The sequence below is a fragment of the Aulonocara stuartgranti genome (genome assembly GCF_965226115.1).
Source record: "Aulonocara stuartgranti genome assembly, chromosome: 7".
Classification (NCBI taxonomy): Eukaryota; Metazoa; Chordata; class Actinopteri; order Cichliformes; family Cichlidae; genus Aulonocara; species Aulonocara stuartgranti.
Window position 1 is genome coordinate 60,355,407 of NC_138945.1, and position 21,601 is coordinate 60,377,007.

The window sequence follows — 21,601 nt, forward strand, 5'->3', positions numbered from 1 at the left end:
TGAGGAATACTAGGTAGCTTCTGGTTAACTCATATTTGTACACGGGATTTTGTGTATTAAAATACAGAGGGACTTTTATATGAATATTTTTAAGTGTGCAAAGGGAGAATAATTGCAGATGAGTTTTCTGGTCATTTGATGCCGATAAGGGGAAGCTTAACCCGTGAGACAAGGCTGAGGTGTTGCAGTGATACATCCACCAATCTAAACTTCACAGTGCAAACAAGGAGAAAACTGACAATGAAAGAAAAAAAACCCTTTTGATGATAAGATCACTGGTTCCATTTGGTCACTGGACTCCAGTGGGTTTTTAAAAAAGGTCACGCTGCTGCCCCTATACTATGTAGATTGTGCTTTGTTGATTACAAAATAAGACAAAGGAAATTATTTGACCAAATGATGTGTACTTCTGTTACACTTTGCTCATTTTGAGTCTGTATCTGTGGTAATCTTAGCCACCGGTCCAAGCAGTTATTTAGTACAGCACTTATTCTCCTAACCAGGCCAGGCTGTGTCAAACTTCAGACTGCATATGTTCACCCTTTATCACAGTAAATCAAGCAGTTGTCTCCAAATTTCATTTAAATCAATAATTTAATAATACAGATATTAATTAATATGAGAATATATATATATATATATGTACTACTTCTTCAAAAAATAAAAGTAATGACTGTACTTCCAGCTGCAGGAAAATACAGAAGGATCTAACAAACATCTGTTCTCAAGATTTCCAGGAGATGGCACCATGTTATCATGTTATCTAACAGCTTTAGAGTGCTGTAACTAAGATAGTCCTAAAGCAAAGACAAATATACAGTGAAAAGTTTATTTACTTTTTGGCACATTTTTCCTTTGTGTTGTTTGTTCCTCACTGGATCACTTCATATAGCATATCCAAAACTCAGAAACTGAAGGTCTGAAAAAGGAAAGAGGAGTGCTGCCAGACAGAGTGGAGGGTAAAGAGCACAAATGCCATCTGGGAATGGGTTTACAAAACAGTGATACTGCATAAGCCGTGCCTACACAGTTACAAGGTGAGCTGTGGTTGTCTTGCAATATAAAATGTGACCGTGTTCATCAATAATGTGGTAATCTCAGTCTGTCTTGTTGCTCTTGAGCCGAGCAGTCCACTTTATGAAGACGTCACTTAGTACAAAACAAGAATGCCGGACGATGATGTTGAGTTTTGAAATGAAGATTAATGCATGTGTGCATTTTTATGTTTGTGTGTGTGTGTGCGTTTTGTGAGCACGTGTGTTTGTGTGACACAGCCACTGCTGGCAACATCTGATGGTAATACAGTAAGGCTATAGTGGACCAACTCCAGTGATGTAAACCCTAACAATTAACCACACACACACACTGACGCTCTTGCACTGTCACACGCATTCTCATTGTTTCAATCCCAAACAAACGCACAAAAATGGAAACAAATAAGCGATTGCACACATACACACTGCCATACACACAGTGAAGAAGAACGACCACACAGAGAGATTCAGGGAATCCAGATGCACGCATGCTCTTGGACGATGGGTGGCTTTTATGTTAGCACCTTGTCACCTTGTTTTGTGCAAATCATCCCCTAGTTCATAGTTCAGAGTTCAAAAGTTCAAGAGTTCATAGAAAGAATAAAATCTGCTCACCTTTTTTTCACAGGTGGTTAACTATGCATATATGCCAAACATTCATATATAGATCTATATACTTTTTGTTTTTCAAAAATTTATATGAAATCTATTATATATACATTGCTTGTGATTAAAAAAAGCAAATATTTGTAGTTTGTTTATTTTTTACAAGTGTAAGTATGTTTAGAATGGACAGGAGATTTTTTTTCTGCTCTTTTTCAGTCACTCTAAAATTCAGATGAGTCATGATCCACACGCTACAAAATCTACCCACAGTGTCCGAGGGTAACAAATCAAACGACAAAAGAAGAACTGATAAGAACAATTTAAAAAAAGAAGTGTTCAAATGAGTCTGAGGACGTGACATCTACGTCAAAAACAAAAGAATAATCAGTGAGGTCACAGCGAGGCAGTGAGTGCTATTCCTACAACCCACATACACCGTTAAATTCCCCACCTGCTTTTACAAACTGTGAGAAAAAGAAACTAAACATGCGTGCACTTTTTCGCCAGGTGTAAGTGCCTTGGCATACTGATTGGATTCTGCTGATGCACAGAGGTTTTACTTTTTTTACTGGTAATAGACATTTACTGGCTTCCCGTCAGAGAAAAGCTATAAAATGCATTTCGTTGTGTGAATAAAACTCACTGTTTCTCACTGCCAGCAGAAGCTACTCATGAGTACAATTGTAGATTTGTATTGTTAAAGGAAAATTCAGTGGTTTTTTTTAAACAACCTGCGCCTTATTGTTTTGAGTTGTAGCTGTCCCTCTGTTTATGATATTTTACTCACTTAGAAAATGGTAAAGATCGAGGAAAGCAGCAATAATGTCAGGTTGTAAAATACTGAATTTTCTTAAGACCTTGCAGAGGCTTTCCCATCCCCACAGCCTGAGAAACTACAGACATTCCCTGCAGTGGCATTTCAGAAGGGCATACACATCAAGCTCATTTAAGCTTGTATGGCAAGTTTTTATTGGTTATACAGGTAAAGGAACACAATTATTAGCTTTTTAAAAAAAATTATTTGAACAGTTAAAGCTTGTTTCTCCAGGTTTCCATGCTTGGAAATTGATACCAGACCTTGTGCAAACTGGTCTAAGTAACACTATCGGGGACAGGGATGGAATCTTTACTAGCTCTCTAACAGACTATGGTGGTGTTTAACTGTTGAAGTGTAAGAAAAATTCAATTTCTAGTAGTAAAACAGCAAGCAACCTCTTCATGCTGGTGCCCCAAACTTCCATCCCTGAGTGATAAACAGGCATAAGATGAAGAGCCCCTTTAAAGCCAGTCAGCTTGCACATAGGTGGCCGGTGCCCTTGATGTGTTATTGTGGATACACAGGCAGCGGGATCTGTTGCTGAAGCAGTAGGGATGGGTGTCAACTGGGGTCTCAGCCTCACATTACGGGATGCCCTTTAGTATGAAGGAAGACCGTAAGAAAATAAAAACAAACAACAAACTCTTTGTCAAAAACATGAAGCAACTCGTCATGCTACGGTTCAAAAAAGGAGTGACCATAAGGAAAGTTGGATACCTATGACAAAAACTTCATTTCCATATTTATATACTTTTTCCTTTCAAATATATATATATATATAGAATACTTATATATATGTACGTATATATATAAGTATGTATATAATTGGTAGAAATGAGTAAACTATTAGTGGAATAGATTTAAAGATTTCTCTCTGCCTTCTATACTAAAAACCAAAAAAAACAGGTGCAGATTAATTTATTATATTTCCTCTTTGCAACATTGTCTTTTCTCCTGAAAGCTATATTTAAATACATATATATATATATATATATGTATATATTATATAATACCTATATATATTATTCCCTTTGGAAAACCAAAAAAAGAAACTGATTATGAAAAAAAGCCACGAGTGTTGGTTAAACATTCTCCAAATATAATAGATAGCACAGTCTGGGTACCAAGGCAGAGGGGGTTTTCTCCCACGGTTTACTTTGTGGAGCTCCGACTCTGGGCTCTAAAGTCTTCGGTTTAAAAACAGCACGTATACAGAAGACACACCTTTTTCAGGGCTGTGTGTCCGTAGCACTGTGTTCATTGCTGTTGATCTCTGTATAAATATTTTGAAAGGCAACTGAGCTTTCTGTGTGGAACAAAAAATTCTGCCTCCTCCTCCTCCTCCTTTACTCGAACTGCAAGAAGGCTTTCAGCAGCCTAATAGAGGGACCTGGGGGGTTATTTGGGAGGGGAGGTAGAAAGGAGAGGAGGGAGCGAGAAAGTGGGGATGTTACTAAGGAAACAAGTGAACCTTTCACAAATCAAATGTTCTAATTGGAGCTCGTCTGGCTCGTCTTAGCAAAAAATAATTAAATAAAAACGCCAAATATCATTTTGGGCCTGATTTAATTGGCCACAAAAGCAGGGTGGTGGGCAAGAAGAAAAATGAATGTATCGACTCCTCCTCTTCAGTGCATTGCCAAGTGCAGGGTGTTAATGCAGAATGGAAACAGAGTGTGCCTAAGAGCTGCAGGTCAACATTTGTGATGCCGAACATAAAAGCAGCCGGAGTAAAAGAGGAGCGGCCCCTATCGCATCGCTTATTTTCCTTAACCCCCGAATCTTCTGTCTGTCTTCACCGATCTCCATCTGTGGCTGTGTCTCAGGGCAGGGGTCAGCTCTCCAGCAGCTGTTTCAGTGCTCGCTCAATGTTCATGCGGTGTCCGACTCGTGTCACTCCCAGCTCTGCAAAGTCATCCTTGGTTAGAGCAGGGAGGTGAGAACCTTCGATCTCATGTTCCTGAAACCCTGCTCTGTGCTCCCCCAGGTTGATGCTCTCCAACCAGTCTCCAACATCATACTTGTTCCAGAGGTGGAGGGGTTTTTGGTGAAAGGGTCGTAGAGCTAAAAGTGGTGAACCTAACCCAGGTGAATGGGAAGGTGACGGGGACGGAGAGCGAGAGCGGGAACGGGCGCTGGAGCTCCTCATTACAAAGCGGACCTCCTTTGGCTCCTGGGGTAGGCTGAGGCTCGAGGATTTGAGGATAGTTTGTGGCGGTGTGGTTGGTGAGGTTGGTAGGCCGTAGCCTGAGAATCGTCCAAGAGGGTCGCCCCGATCAGGTGAGCCTGGACTAGGGGTGCGTCGGGTGATGGGGTAGCGACTGCCAGGGCGGATGGTGTATGTGGTTCCATAACTTCTTTGAGAGATGGTGTGGAGCTCACCTAGGCTGCTGAAAAGTCTGGTGGAAACAGACAGAGGCACAAGGCTTTAAGAATAAGGAAGACTGTTAACGAAAATAAAATAAAGAAGAAAAAATGACACTTTGGGTTATAGAGTGCAGTAAAAAAATATTTGCCCCATTCCTGATTTCTTAGTCATTGTTTTTCTTGCATATTTCTCACACTTGCATTTTTCAGATCATTTTAATGTTAGACAAAGAAAACCAGAGTTAATAAAAAATGCCATTTTTAAATTATGATTACATTTATTAAGGGAAAAAATTTATCCAAACGTAAAATGTTGCCACCTAAACCTAATAACTAGTTATGCCACTCAATTGCAATCAAGCATGAGCAATGAGTCTTTACACTGTGGAGGAATCCTGATCCTCTCATCTTTGCAGAACTATTTTAATTCAGCCACACTGGAGGGTTTTTGAACATGAACAGCCTGTTTAAAGTCATGCTAAGGCACCTTGGTAGGATTGAAGCTTTGACTAGGCCACTACAAAATTCATTTTTTATTTGTTTTTAGCCATTCAAAGCCTACTTCATATTGCCAGACAGGTTCTATTTAAGTGATTTCTTGATTCAAGGGTGTGGCAGTAATCATGCTTGGATGTCCAGTGAAACTAAACATTTAGTCACAATGAATTTGTGATTTAACAAGGTGGGCAATTGTATTTCCTCATTGGGCCAGGTAGTTTTGGATAGCTTTTTTCCCTTAATCGATAACATCATTATATTAAAACTGCATTTTTGTATTTATTTGAGTTATGTTTATCTAATATTAAAATTTGTTTGATGATCTGACAAATGTAAGTACGAGAAATATGTCAAAAAAAAAAAAGAAATCAGAAAGAGGGCAAATACTCTTTCACAGCATGTATATAAACAGCAGTCATTCATTTTAAAGTAGGTTAGTGCAGAAGAGAGGTTAATGGCTGTTAGAAAGATCAAACTAGTCAGACTAAGAACATCTAGCTATGCAAGTGACTACAGGGTAGTTCTCCAAAATAAGAGCCCTAGCCCTAATTTTTACTCACACCCATAAAAACCCCTAGTCCCTGTGACATTAATGAGCGTGTTTTTGCTATGATTAATTCAATTAAAGCTGTTGAGTCCTACTATAAGCATCCTTGAATAGGTTAGTGTGACCAACATTAGATTACAAATACAGTGTTTAAACAGATGTATTGTGTTACACTGAAACTGCTGATATCACTAACCTGAAAGCAGAATTCATTTTCTAATGTGTGACAAATTCTGTAGAAACAAACGCACACACACACACACACACACACATCCAAATTTAGATGCAGAAGGCAGATCTAAAAGTAGAATATTAAATTTGATTTTCAGCTCTCTTGCACATTAGTTACATTTTGACTCACTCAAAAAAATGGATACAGTAAATATTCAATTTCATGACCACGAATTACATTGTTTGAAGAAACAGGTGGGAATTGTTGTTAAACACTAATTAGCATTATTTACTTGTTAATCAAAGGAGTAAATGATCTTGGAAGCTTGGCTAACACTTAATTCAGTGCAATACGTTTAGCATTTAGGAACTCTGAGAAAGAAGGATCGTACTCACGTAAACACTGAGGTATAACTATTATTTTTTTATAGTGACCTGATATGGGATAATAGTTTAAATAGTCTAGTCACCTTTTTTAACATATATATATATCACTCTTTTTTTGAAAGTTATTAGAAGCATAAATTTGTGACAGTCTTAGAGACTGAACGTTAGTATAAGAACAAGAACAGTAAGAAAGAGGGATGGATACAATTAAGGAAATTTTAGCTATCATTGTGCAAGCAAGGAAAAACTGATAGGAGAAACTAAACTACTGAGTTACTACAGTGGTGTCTTTTTCATGCACGTTAACATGTCTGAAGGTGTAGCACACGTTTTCCATCTCCTGCATGTTTTTGAAACTTTTTTATTGGGTGAGATTTGGAGTAAAAGAGTGTAATGAAAGACCGGTAGCTAAGCAGCACTCGGGCTGGAAAAATGTTCAGACTACGGGGAGCCGACAGATATGAGATGAGCTCCATGCGCACTTACACAGTCGTCCTGCCCTCCTGGGCGCACAGTCAGTTCTAGACCAATCAGATCAGAGCAGCAGGGCGGAGCATGCAAGGTGAGCAGAGAGAGAGCAATGGGAGAGAATGTTAGCATCACTCAATGAGACGCAGCCTGCCAACCAGACTTATAATCTGCCTCAGCCCGCTCCGCTGTCTTTGCTGTGCGTCATCTACATGTATAGGTGTATGTGACTGTGTGAGTGTATGACTGTTCATCAGTAGATGGGCATGAATGCATTTTTGTGCTTGGGTTGCTCTACATGTCAGCATGACAAAGACAGCAGAGTGGGTTTCAGCACCTGAAGGTCTGACCAGTGGGCTACATGAGAGAGAAATGAGCACACTGTTCACATATCAAACACTGCACAAAGAAAAACGAACAAATAAAGAAACACAACAGGACAGCACATGTCTCTTGACTTTTAAAGCTGCTTTTGTACTTCGTTTCACATACATTTATATAAGAAAATAATCTTTTTTTTAACATGGATTTGTATGTAGAGCACAGTATATAAGCGGTGAATGCACGTGTGTTTTGGTGGAGCATATTCTGTTTTATCATGGTTTAAAATACAAGACAGTCAAGGATCATGGCCATCCTCAACACAAACACTGAAAATCAAAACAAAGTTATGCAACTTTCATTAAAAAAGAAATAAAATAAAAAAACAAAGGAAAGAAAACCAAAAAGCACAACAGAAATGAGAAACACACTTTTGTACGTGACCCAAAGCTCTGATACACAGCACATGAACAAGGTGGAGACAAAATTCAGCAGTGTAGTTTTTGAAGGGGTTTAAATGGGGCACAGAGGGGATGGGGTAAGTGATCGACGAATGTGACAATTAAGAGTGCGGAGATGCTGATGCTCTACGTGAAATGCTACAGCAGGTGAAGAGACACAGAGGCAGAGAGGGAGAGAGAGAGAAATAATGGTGTGCGCAGTCATCTTTTTTACAGCCAAGGGCAATCAACTGTCAGCATGTAGATAGTGGTGATCTCTTCATTTGGATAACATTAGGAAGGTGTGAATCCAGTCTGAACCGGTCTTACTTGATATGTTGTATTTGATATAATTCGAGCTTCATATTTAATTTATGGTCATCCAAAAGTCCAGTGTCTTGTACAAACAGGGATTTAGGACACCAAAGTATTAGGACAGCACATTTCTGTTTCTAATAGCAGTAATGAATTCCTCTGTAAAGACACATTGCTTTAACCCTGAACCATTAAATAATTGCCCGAAAGTCACATTTTTTAAAATTATTTTTAACAAAATCAATATTAATTTGCATATTTTAGTTGTGTAGTTTTGTATCATATTTGCTACATGTGTACGGAGGCCCTGAGAGACCAAACGGAATGCAACTTAAGAAAACACCAGCATTAAGAAAAACGCAAAAGCACACACAACGGAAATAGGAAAAACAAAAATAGGAAAAACGAAAATGGAAATAGGAAAAAGCAGATTTCCAAAAGCACAAGGGAAGTGTTTCTGGGGAGACAATAACCCGGCGGACCAGTTGCAGGAACCAAAATATGCTGAGAATTGTGCTGGGAGACACTTAAAAGAAGTAGAGGATCTATCGGTTTTGTGAGGAAAGAAAAGATGAGAGGTAAGTGTGTTAGCCTAACTATTAGCCCAAAAATCCGTCATCACGATTATATGAATCATGAGATTAAAACACACTTACCTAGCATGTTTTGGTTCCTGCAACTGGTCCGTCGGGCTATTGTCTCCCCAGAAACACTTCCCTTGTGCTTTTGGATCTGTTTTTTCCTATTTCTGTTTTCTTTTTTCCTATTTCCGTTGTCTTTTGTGTGCTTTTGCAGCATTTTTCTTTTTGCTGGTGTTTTCTTAAGTTGCAGTCCGTTTGGCCCCTTAGGGCCACCGTACCTCTGGCCTTTTTTTGAAAACTATTTCTTTTAAATGTATTGCACAATTTATTTTGTTTTTCTGAGGGAAAAAAAACACAGATTGTGTAGAAGTCTCAAAAACTGTATGTATCAAATATGATATACTAGGCATTAAGGGGTTGGAACATCAAACTATACTTGTCTAGAGCAACAGTAAGGATTAAATTCTGTGAATGGACATTAACTTGTAGCTCTATGGTGATTAGTTCTACAAAGACTTTCTCATTGTTCTTTCCCAGTCAGCGCTGTAACTGATTCCACTGACTCGTGGATGGAAACATGAAAATGCGATGCACAAGCTTTGGTGTGTGAAGTTGATCATGTCCTTTCGCTGATGTCACCATGATGAGAAGACTATGAAAAGTATGTTTTGACATCTTGTCAATGTAATATCGTCTGTTCATATCTTTCAGCTCCTCTTAGCAGCAGTGAAGTATGGTGGAAGCAACTTCTTCCATTCCCAATATTCACATAGAGAGAATATGATACAAGAAAAAAAAATCAGAGAAGCTGAAAGAAGGCTGTGAAAGAAAATCCAACTCAACTGCATCTAAAAAAGTGATCACAAACCACAGAGCTCTTTGTAAGGCTGAGACAGATCCACGACTCCATGACAATGCATTTAACATCCCGTCCTGTCAATTGTATTAAATGAGTAGCACTTCAGTGGGCAGCCAATAAAAGATACCATCTGTCCTTCTAACCTCAGATGTTAACTACCAGCCTGTCAAGCCACAAAAATACAACCAGTCTGAAGCCGGTTGCTTTATACTGGAGGAAATCAAAAGAGAAGATCCCACCACTTATGACAACATGACTCTTGAAGACTTTTGACGGGGTCAGACTTTGTCTGGTAATCTCGGCATTAACAGCCTTGTTAATGCTGAGATTGTGAGTGGATGGATTTCAACATGGCACACACCATTATAGTTCAGACAGGTTCAAATACTTGTTAAAATACATCCTTGAACCTTTGAGGTTATCACTGATGATAAAGTCTCTTGTCTTATCAATTATTATCAGCGATGACCGCAAAGAGCAGTGTATATGAGGATGTATTATGCACTATTTGAACAAAGGCTTTGGGAAACACTGGAAGGGGAGCTACTAGCAGGGTCATAGGTTAGAACCCAGAAGTGAGACTGTGCAAGAGATGAGGAGAAGCTTTCAGGAAGTACGTGCCTCCAAGCCCCGTTACCTTGTTTGCACCAACGGATAATCTACTACACACACTCACACACATATACACACACACACACACCACTAGCTTATCAACTGCTACCGTCTACTCTTACCAACACAGAACACTTAACAGGAAGCAAAGGAGTACAGCTGTAACTATGGAAACAAGGAGCCATCAACTGTAGTACTACTGTACTGTATCTCTAAAAACAATCATTTCTTGAAAAACATTGTGGTGTAGTAATACTTCAATTGTCTTTTTTAATGATTCTTGAGGGACTGTACAAGTGTCAGTGAGGGAATCAGCTGATGCAAACAAGGTAACAAATAACAGTACAAAGAATATTAATGAAAAAAAAGATGTATATAAGTACTGTTCTCCTTCAATGGGCTGATAGACTCGTTATGTAAAATATATTTAAAAAAAAGCTTTGGTTTACCCTAGAGTCTATAACCTTAAGGTTTACTCTCTTCGGTGTCCTCACATCTGCAGAAATATAAAGGATTTCATTGTACTTTCAGGTAAGGTGTGAAAAAAGAAATCCACAGATATCAGACAAAAACACCAGTGTGCTTCAGTTAACCCTGAGACAGCTGCTGCTATGTGAGAAGTCTTCTTCTTACGGATGTTAAAGACCAAAACATGACCTGCTAATGTTATAGGATATATTAACTATGCTGTTCCACTAATATTGTCAGGGAAACTAGCACCAACAATGGTAGTGACCTCTGATATCATTACTATTTACCATCACAACTTAAACAGAAATGTACTAGCTTATAAAAAGAATGCACAATGGAAGATAACAACAGACACTGGTGCAAATAAAGTGATATAATAAAAATGCTGATAAACTAGAGAAAATAATTAACTCAGTGTCAAGAAGTAATTTAAATCAAAAACACACAATGCTTGATTTTTTTTTACTCTACCACTACATAAAGAAAGGATAAGAATGAAACTTAAAAGGATTTGTTTTTTTTTATTAAAACCCTTTGTTCTCTTACTTTATAAGATCATGTCTTACCTGGCACCTGCCACAGGTGACTTCCTTCCTGGATCAAGTGATGCTCCCAGAGGTTCCTCTCCTAGTGATCTGGTGTCTTTATTTAGCTGCTGTAGTCGTGAACTGAGCTCTCCCATAACAGATGGTTTTGCTCCCTCATCTGCACCCAGCCCCAGTCCCAGCCCACCAAGATTTCCCAAACTCCCAATACCTAGCCCCACTCCTGGGCCACGGGGCTCCACTGGGTCTCCCCATAGCTTGGACCTCCTCTGGAAGAGGTAGCGTGGCTTGGTGGGGGCTAGACCAGTAACTGAGGCTGAACCACCTGGGGGGAGTCCAGCTCCTCCAGCTGCAGCAGCAGCCAGGGCAGCAGCCTGCTGCTGTGATAGCAGCTCGCTGTCAGAGCTCTGCTTCAGCAGAGGGTCCCTGAAAGTGACGGGGCCTTTACTGCCTCCTATCTGGGATTTTAGTCGGGGCTTAGGAGGCACTGGCGGCTTGTCGAGCACAAATGTCTGCCCGTCGGCATAGGAGGTGTGCGTGGTGTGTGTGTCGGCAGGCTCGCCGCTTTCTGAGGACAATGTGGACATGCTGGAAACCGTGGAGACGGTGCTGGTGGTCTCGAGATGGTGGTCTCGCTCTCTCTCGCTGGAGCTGCGCGTGTCAGCTTCCTCCACGCCTGAGTCAGCCGCAGAGCCAGACTCACCCACCGGTGGGGGCTCCAGAGGGTCAGAGGGCTTCCCTGAGACAGCTGCTGCACTGGGTGGAGGCAGGGGTTGAGCAGGCTGAGTGGGGGTCACAGCTGGCGTTGCTAGGGTTGAGGGCGTTTGTGGCGTTGGTGTTGCAGGGGTGGCGGGAGACACAGCAGGCTTAGCTGGAGACACTGGCGCCCCTTGTGCCTGTGCCAGTAGCCCATTAGCAAACTCATCTGGTGGCGGAACAACTCCAATCTTACGTAGCTCCTCTCGTGTTTCCTCATCGCTGGAGGATAACATGGCAGGGGGAAGGGTTACTGTGTACGGATCCACATCCTCCTCTGAGCTTCCCTGAGCCAGACCCTTCTCTTGGACTGGACTGGCAGAACTCTGAGCTTGGAGCTGGGTCTGGGGCTGGGCGACACTGGGACTGGGGGATTTAGCGCGTGGACTTGGTGATTTGCTGGGCTCCATGGAGGCTGGGGCAGGTGTCTGCTCTTGTTCTGAATCCACTCCAACAGCCTGCCCATTACTGGTGGCATGGACCATGATTAGCCCTGCTGTCTTCTGCTGTGATGTATCCATAATACTGATCAACATACTCTTTTTATCCTCTAACCTCTTCTCTTCCTTCCTTTCCTCTATCCTGGCCTCCATCTCCTGCCGGAATGATACAGGTGACGAAGATGCAGCCCACTGTGGCTTGGTGGGCTGCGGGGATAAAATTGATGCTGCGGAGGATCCAACCCCGAAACCCGCTACCTTGGCGCTTTTAGGTGAAAAAGGGGGAGATGTAGCTGCCCCTTCCCCATGTGGAGACTCTTTGGTCTGAGTGTCAATGAATATTACACCCTGGCCTAATTGCTCTTGTTTAGTCCGAGGCTCTGGGCTGCTAGTAGGGGACTGGCTCTGGGAGGTCAGTGCCCTCTCCCTTGCGGCCAGCGCAAGAGCCAGTGGTGAATTGGGGTCCAGAGGCTTTCCTGTAAGTGGATGGATAAAGGTGGTCCCACTAGGTGAGGGGCTCAGAGCCAAGGCAGGGGGAGGCAGCTGTCCCAGCTCTCGTGTCAGCATCCGTTCATCGATGGAGTGAGACTGAGTCAGAGAGGGGGAATCAGAGCTGGTGGTAGATGCCCCCTCCATGGTCCCAACAGAAAGGAAGACAGTGGATTTCCTCCGTTCTTCTAGGCGACGCTCACGATCCTTTACAGCTCCAGCAATTGCAGCGGCAAAGGGGCCCTTGCCCTGAAACATCATCTCTCCTTGAACACGCATACGCTCTCGCTCAGCCATCAGCTGCTGCTGGTAGTAGTCTGCACGGCTGGTGTGTGTGTGCCCGTAGGTAAGTGGGTGTCGTCCTGAGGGTGAGCTCTCTCGCGAGTGGGCAGCAGCTAAGGCCAAACTAGCTTTTTCTTGTGCATCTTCCACCTGCAGTGTAGAGACCAAAAAAATCAGGTTCCTTCTTTTTTTTTTACATTCAAATGAAAGCAACAAAATCAGATAGCATCGATAACATTCCACCTACCTGTAGCTGTTTCACCAGAGGACTCTTCTTTCTTTGGGGCTTGGTAGGTGTGTACAGTCCAATGCTAAACTGACCCACGTTTGCGTAAGGGTTGTCAATAACCCGACCTTTCCTTTTGATTCGCTCAGGTGGAGTAGCAGCAGAAGGACGTGGAATTTCTGTAGGTTCAACAGGTAAATGAGAAGAATCCTGCAGAATGATCATGGAGCGTGCTTTCTTCTGTCTCTCAATGTGTGTGGCCTGCCGCTGAGCGGCCTCGTAAGGCAGGTCCAAGGAGGACGGCTTGAAGCTCGAACGTCCTGCAGGCTCATGGCCCTGACTCTGTGTTCTCGATGGAGGTGGAGGGGGGCAGAAAGCTGGGGGAGGACCAGTGTCTAGATAGTAAGGAGGAGGAGGAGGTGCCGTTTGTGGAGGGGGAGGGATAGGGTGGGGTTGTGAGTGGTCTCGGAGGCTGTCTGTCATAGAGGAACTGCGGGGAAATCGGTGCTCGCCTACAAGAGCAGACAGCCGATCCTCCTCAGTGGCACCTGATGACGGTAAAGAGAGCAAAGAGCACAGATCATCTGGTGATAAACAAGCTCTTGAAAAAGTGCCAAGCTGGTCCACATAAAAAAATGTACTGCATCCATCTGTAAATTTGTTTACTTACATAGATAATATGTATCAGGTGTCAAAAAACACGATTATTAAAGTAGTTTAATAAAACATACAGTTCTATTTTTGACTCACATAGGATTCATTTAATGAGTATACTTACAAAAAGCATAATGTTTAATAATAAAGTTGCGTATTAATAATATATATGTTAAGCTACTTTGAAACAAGCTCTGTGCTACTTGAACAACTGCTTTCTAAATCTGTTCCAGTATCCAGTATTCATATTTACAAATTTTCAACAGTCAATGCCAAGTAATTATATATCCCACACTGTCAACTGACAACATTTGTTAATCAGTCAAGTTTTGACATGGCACATTACGACTTAACAACGAGCTTCAGTCTCAGTATTGCCTAGTCGTTCTCCTGAAACAAATTATGAAAACACAATGAAGCTTCCTCAAATTCTAGTCTCTACTTTAGGTACAATTACACTATCATTCACCTTATTTGAATATGTACAGGATGGGTGATTGCTTTACCAAAAGATTTGGTCCTGGACATGCCCTTTGGTAGTTGTATGTGACCTCTCTCAATCCCTGGATGGAGACCTCCATGTAGAGTCATCCCTTGTCTCTCAAACAGTGACTGCATGAAAAAAAAAACAAGAAAAGTATCTTAAAATCTTGAAAGCACACCATGACTCCTATAGGTTAATTCAAAGAATATGCATAAATGTGCGCAGCAGTGCATGTCGTGTTGGCCAGGTATTTTTGTATGTGCGCTGAGTTTGTATGTATGCCAGCAGAGCAGCATATGCTGTCTGCCAATGTGCTGTGTGTAGGTGCACTCACACTGATCTCTGCTGGGGTTATTCTCCTGCTGGTGGGCCGTTGTTTGACAGTGGCTGCTCTGTAATCTGCCTCAGAGGGCTGAGAACGCAACATAGACTCCTGTGATGCCAACATCTCATCTAGTCTTTCTGTTAAGAAGAAAATTGGCCAGAACTAAATACTGAGACATAAAAACGCTGTGGCATCTATTCCAAATGTTGATATCACCATAAAGAATACAAAGGCACCTCTAAGATGTAGCTATATGTGTGGGGTCATGCTCTGTGGTACTGTACAAAATCACTACCCTGTCTCAATAAAATACAGGAAAAAGAAAAAAAAGAACGAAAGAAAGAAGCGATAAGTGACAGAAAAGTGTAGACTGTCCACATGGCTCATGTGTTCTTCTGCTCTGCTCATCTGCTCTAATAAGCGGTTCTCAAATTGACACATCATTGATAAATCATCTTTGTGACGTCCAAAGAGATGTCAATTTCTTGTCTCAGACTCACCTCCTCTTCTCCTCCGAGCAGAAGCTTGGTGGGAAAAAGATAGCGTCAGCAGAGGAGGGAAAATGACAAGAACAAGCCAACAGAAGTGACTATTCTAAAAGTTAGGAGACACACCAAGTTTTAATGACAAAGCCAAAGCAGAAATATGACAGAAAAGGAGGGAAAAAAAAGAGTGTCGAGTTTGCATACCACTTATTTGGCACTCACCTAGTTCCTCCAGCTCAGCGGTCATGGACTTAGAGCGCAGTGTCAGGGTGGTGCTGGGAGCTCTCTTGGGTGGTGGCGGCGCTGTGGAGAAAAGGCATGGAGTTGAGGATGAACTTGAGGGGGATGAAAATCCTTTGGCTTTGCGGCTCAGTGCCCTCCTGGCATCCCCGAGACGGCCAGCCCATCCTGTCCTCACTGATTTGATTTGGTCAAATTCGGTTGAACTGGATGCTTCACACTTAGTCAGGACCTTGTTCACGCTACGGTTGGAGCCCAGCTTCTTCATATTTTGCTATCTGTTTGTCAGATGACTTATAAATGTATCAGTCTGTCTTCAAGACTTTTAGTTTTTTAGTCTCTGTGCTGCAAGAATTCCTCTCTGTTGAGGAGCCCATTGGGTGGAAATGTACAGGTCAGTCCTCCCAGTAAACAAAGAACAATAGAGTTTGTCCGCCACAATAGGCAGAAAAAGTAAGAAATGTGTGGAAAGGAGAGGGAGAAAGTCGTCCATCTTACTTTTAATATGCTGCCTGCCTAGAATTTAGCAGATGTGTATCAGACAGAGGCACACATTAATGAACCAGCTTATACAAACATGCATATCCTCCCCCAGAGAAAATTCCTTGAGGGTGCACATAATGACATGTGGGCTGACAGATGAAGAGATGATAGTAAATTCAACAGCTAAGGAAAACGATGCACTGCAGACTTTATATCCCACAGCTTGTGGGAGCCTCCCAATCCTACTATACACACAGGGCAATCGTCCCAGTCAAAGCAGTAAATCATATCTACCAAATCTTAGCTTCAAAAACAAACTATAGAGTTATGGGACTAAAAATAGGTTAGACTAAGCACTGAAATGAACGTAATGTAAAAAACAACGCAGCAACTGATTTTAAAATCATGTTAAACCTGCAGTAACAACACCAATGCCATGCAGTCTGACAGTGAAACCACATATAGCTGCATTCTCTACATGCTATAACCAAGTTTCCCAACAATACCACACGACAGAACTAGATGAGCTCACGCTATCTGAGATAGACCAGCCAACACTCCACTCAATGCACCACTGTAGCGCGATAGATCTCCAAATCCCACAGTTGCCTCAATGCCTTACTAGAGCATAACTATCATCGCTGCCGCCAGCAGCCGCAGATCTAGTGTACATACGCCATCCTGGGTACTGTCCTTATCAAACATCTTCATTTCCTCACAAGCCTGCACATTCTGGTACAGGAGCAGGGAGCAGAGGAGATGGAGGAGGAAGGCGAAAGAGAGAGGAACAGAGACAGACTCAGAGGGAGAGAGAGTTGCTTTTGCTGTAATGTAATGCTTAATTCAAACATGCAGTGTAGTCACCATGGCAACGGTGGCAGTAGTGAGGCCACGCATGGTGCAGAGAATGTGTGTTCGCTCGCGGGTCCGTGTGTGTCTGCATGTTTCTGTGCGTTTGTGTAAAGGTGCAGCACACCAAGTCCCACTGGAGGATATGAGCAGCAGGAGGGGGTGTTCAATATTGATTAGGGTGCAAAAAAAAAGGCATTTAAGAGAAGTTTGAAAAAGGAATGAAGAATTTCATTCCCACCCATGAAACGCCAGATACACCCCATCTACTCTATAGCTGTTTGCACTGTCTGTCTCATCATTTCAATCTGTCTCCACATTTTTTCTTCAGTTGACAATAAAGGAATCTTACCAGTGATTATCTTTACTGTCTACTTTCTCTTTCAACTACTAAATATCTGGCCTTAGAAGCTTTGACATAAGCAGAGGTAAGAAAGCTTTAACGTTGGCTACAGTAAAGCAGCTTTGGAAAAATTGGTGTGCAAGCCCCTCTGCAACCCACATTAATCCCAAATCCTTGCAGTCATGCGGTCTCACTTAACAATTTCATTAATTAAATATTTATAAAATATTAACAAAGTGCCAAACACATGATGGGGATGCCAAAAACAAAAACAACCCCAAAACAAAGCAAATAATAACAAGTTACATTAAAAAAAATTAACACCATCTCGGGAAAATCCTTTTCACTTGAGTCTAAGAGTAAAATTAAATGATCAATATTATATTTACATTTGTGCACCAGCAAATTAGCCTAGCTTAGCATAGTTAGTGCTATCAGCAAAAGCCCGAGTGTAGCCCAAGTATAAAACCTTTTCATACCTGTCTGACTTTCTTGTTCACTCAGCTCTTTTCACTCACCATGTGTTTATGCACCACTAATTTATTCAGACATTTAAAGCAGAATTAGTAATTATTCAACTCTGGCTCTCTCCTATAGTGTGTTTTTTATCCTCTCTCCCTCTGCTCTGTTCTCTTCCCCCTAAGCTTCCAACACAATCATCCTGGTTCTGCCTGAGTTTTCTTCTTGTTAAAAGGGAGTTTTTTCTTCCCACTGTTGCCCAGTGCTTGTTCACAGCAGGTAGTCTAACTGTTGGGGTTTTCTCTCTAATACTGTTGTGTTTTTATCCTACAATACAAAGTGTTGTTTTGAATGGGCACTATATAAATAAAACTGAATTGAAATTGTAGGTGTAAATGGCACTGCCCCAGTATTTTCTTCAGAGTCAAAGAGGATGCTCACAAAACCTACAAAAAAAGAAAAACTGCTATTTTTACATTTCAGTTTTTGCATGGATTGTGTTTTTGTCATCGGCATGTTAAATAGTGAGATTTTAGAGGCAGACTTTATCTTTGTGTTGAATTACGTGCAAAGACTGTAGCCTCTCATTAGAGACAAGAATAAGAGAGGTAGTGTCTTTTTTAATCAACTGACACCAGGAAGTACAAAAGATTTCCAAAACCTTCAACTTTTACTTTAATTAAATTACGATTGGTGTAGTCAATTGGCAAAATGGCACCATGATGGGAAGTTGAAAGGTTAAAAAAAAAAGCTAATAAGTGGACCTTTCTGGGGTCAAAACATGCTAATTTGACTTCTACATGAATGAATGATACTAAGAGACTGGGTTTATTTAAAAGCGACAAGCATGAGAAATGATATTAAGGCAAGAAAGACAGAAAGAGGAAGAAAGAGAGATTAAGAAACCATTAAGCCCTGAGTAGCAGAATTAAGTTGATACAGTACTGTCCTAGTGAAACTAGGTCAAACTCATTTATCACTGTCTGTATCTCAAAAATCACAAAGGACGTGCACACACCACTCTACCATGCATAAAAGCACACACACAGACGGACACGCTGCAGTGTACACAATTCTGAGGTCATTGTGCCAGGACTGTGTGGGAGCTGAGTAATCTGAGCTGTGGTTGACATGGAAACTACATGAATTTACAGCAGGGAAACGTGGTAGAAATTACCCAGACAATACACACGTATCTCCCTCTGTACACAAAAATCAACATATATGTCTCCATTACCTGATAAAATTAATTTACAAATAACAAACATCGCAACAGGAGCTTCACATACCACATAAAATATCTCGAAGGGCAATCTAATGTAATCAAGCCATGTAGAATATGTTGTAAATTTATGAATAAGCTTAAAAATCCGTCCATTGTTGCATTAATGGCCTAGATATATCTGAGCCAACGTGTGAATACATTTTGCATATTCAGTGTAGAAAGCTACAACTCCCCCACGCTCTCAACTCTTGATCCCAAAACAATAAGAGCAAAATTTTTTAGTTGTCCACTTTATTCTCCAACTGAAAGGAACAGATGAAAGCGTTTGTCCTTGATACATACCCAAGACTTAACAGAATTGTTTCAAGTGACCAAAACAGTTCCTGAGAATGCGTAAGGTCATGTTTTCTCACACATTCCAGCACAACTGATTAATTTACTAGTAATGTTTATAAAATGCCTACTACTGTGTTATGATTTTGCTGAGTACAAATAAGTATGTACCTTTCTTGCGAACAACTTCCTCAGTCTCTGGTTTGCGAGTGACTGAAACCACCTTCATCAGCAGTCTGTTGCCCCCTTGGCGGATCAAGGATACCACCTGCTTATGACCCACCTTCACAACATTCACCCCATTTACCTGAGAGAAAATGCACCAACAAAGACAGAACAGGAAGCAAGAAACATACAACTTAGTTCCTGTTTTATTTAAATTTTTTGCTTTTATGCTGATAAAAGCATAGTTAAAGCACTATATTCAGTTACAGAGGGAAATTTACACGATTAAACCATACATTTACTTTGCATTTTCATCTGGATCTATGGACATTTACACTTCTTTCAGGAGTGAAATGTATACAAATCAAGATGAATAATGAGGCAATTTTTATCACCTCAATGAGGAAGTCCCCTGTCCTTAGACCGGCCCTCCAGGCCACTCCTTCCACGTCAACAGACTCCAGATACTGAAGGGCAGGGAACGCCGGGGTGGGAGTGAACTCCTCAATGGGCGTCTCAGCTGGGAAGAAATAGTTTTTAAAAAGTTTTAAACCCACGTCGTCAAATAAAGAAGTATTTATAGCTTCCTTTTGCTTCACTGGAAAGTTAGAACAGATCATGTATCACATGCTCCAAATGCTCCTTTATTTTCCTCTCAAGCAATAATCGCAACAATAATTAAAATTTCTCTTAACCAATTTATTTAATGAACACATTAGCACTGAGTTTAGTTCTGCTGCATCTAAACAGTGTTACTGAAGCTTATAGTTCCATACAAACATAATTATTATAGCATGACTAAAAAGCAGACATGCAATACTTAAGAATATTTCGTAAAGTGAGCGGGCTTTCATGTACTCCATTTAATGTTGGAGTGAATCCAGCTAAATCACTGACATATGAGAGCTCTCAGAGGACCACTAAGTGAACTGCAGTGTGTGTGTTTAAGGGTAGTGAGGAGTAAAAGACCGACTGAAAGAGAGAGACGGGCGAGCCAAGACCCACGGTGGTGAGTGATGGAGCAGTAAAGCACACTAAGACTCCCGGCAAGGTGTCTGAAAGGGGTTACCATGGTAACCATGCCGAGCAGGGAGGGAGCTGGCACGTGCGTGAGTAAAACGAATTTGCGGTGATGGAGATGAGTAGAGAGCCGATTTCGGTTAAAGTGCAGAAGGTATGATAATATTTTGAGAGGATAATGAACAGGAAGGATGTGAAGGAGGTGGAGGAGAGCGAAGAGGAACAAAAACAAGAAGAGACAAAGAGGAGAGAGGAGGAGAGAGAGAGTGTAGAGTGTTTCTCTACTAAAACTCAACGCCATGTGCAGGGAACAGATGGGACAGCTAGATGACAGCTCAGCCAAGGATGACACCACCAAAGGGGCCACATGCATTCGCACAAACACATACCCAGAAACCTGAGTGCAACTGAGTACACAAACTGAGTGTTGACCAAAGCTGGTTGTGTTGTTGACTCACACGGTAACAATACTGACTGAGCCGTAGTCAGTGACTCAGATCAACAAGCTACTTCTCAGACCAAAACACTCGCACACCTTGAAAACCTTGTGAATGGCACTGGCGTGTATCTGTATGTGCATCGCTCACCTTTGGCTCCCCGCAGGACAAAGCCAAACCCCTCATTTTCTTTCTTCTGTAAAACAGCATTCTTCTCCTCTATGATATAGTCACTGTGAAGAGAGGAGCAGGGGGATAGCAGGTATGAATCCAACATCCTCCTCACACGGACACAAAGAGAGAGGGGCGAGAGAAAGGGCAGGGGAGTAAAGCGGGTCGGTCGGTGGGAGTTGAGAAGAGGGAGGAGGTGGAGGTGAGGCGCGCACACACAAACACACACACACATATGCGCACACAAAACCGCACGCGCACACACGTGTACATGTACTTCCTCTCTCAATCAAGTTAAAAGCCAAGCAAGACACCACAGCTCAGGTTTCCCAGGTGCCGCACTAGCATTTTAAGAAAGAAAGCAAGACACAAACACACTCACAAGTAGAAAGACAGAACATGAAAAAGTGCGCTAGAGAATGAGCAGGTGAGAGAAAGTCCTCATGATTGAAGTATCTATGGGATAAAACCTAAGAGTGAATCAATCTTCTAGCTGATCCTTCAGATGAGACTGCAGCTGTGGAGTGTGTTGAGGGACTTTGTGAAAGAAACTGACAGAGCTGGCTCAGATGTAATACTGTGGCTTGACTAATGGCAGTGGAAACAGTAAGTGAGCAGTTCATAACTGTCTGATTTTTCTGAGAGTTCAGTGGTGAAGGCAGGTAGGCGGTGTTAGACTGAGGTGCTCATGCATAT

The 21,601-nt window shown here is 41.7% G+C and overlaps 1 protein-coding gene across 1 annotated transcript in view; it reads right to left on the reverse strand.

Moving 5' to 3' along the window:
• Positions 1 to 1,216: 1,216 nt before the first annotated feature.
• Positions 1,217 to 21,601, reverse strand: part of shank3a (SH3 and multiple ankyrin repeat domains 3a) — a 223,719-nt gene continuing 203,334 nt past the window's right edge. Inside the window, exons 24-33 of the mRNA XM_082542543.1 lie at positions 20,885 to 20,967; positions 19,673 to 19,797; positions 19,284 to 19,419; positions 15,403 to 15,483; positions 15,196 to 15,219; positions 14,705 to 14,832; positions 14,393 to 14,498; positions 13,254 to 13,780; positions 11,061 to 13,156; positions 1,217 to 4,856 (exon numbers count right to left, since the gene is read on the reverse strand). Coding sequence (XP_082398669.1) covers positions 4,292 to 4,856; positions 11,061 to 13,156; positions 13,254 to 13,780; positions 14,393 to 14,498; positions 14,705 to 14,832; positions 15,196 to 15,219; positions 15,403 to 15,483; positions 19,284 to 19,419; positions 19,673 to 19,797; positions 20,885 to 20,967 — 3,871 coding nt within the window. The 3' untranslated portion in view covers positions 1,217 to 4,291. The remainder of the gene's footprint in view (positions 4,857 to 11,060; positions 13,157 to 13,253; positions 13,781 to 14,392; positions 14,499 to 14,704; positions 14,833 to 15,195; positions 15,220 to 15,402; positions 15,484 to 19,283; positions 19,420 to 19,672; positions 19,798 to 20,884; positions 20,968 to 21,601) is intronic.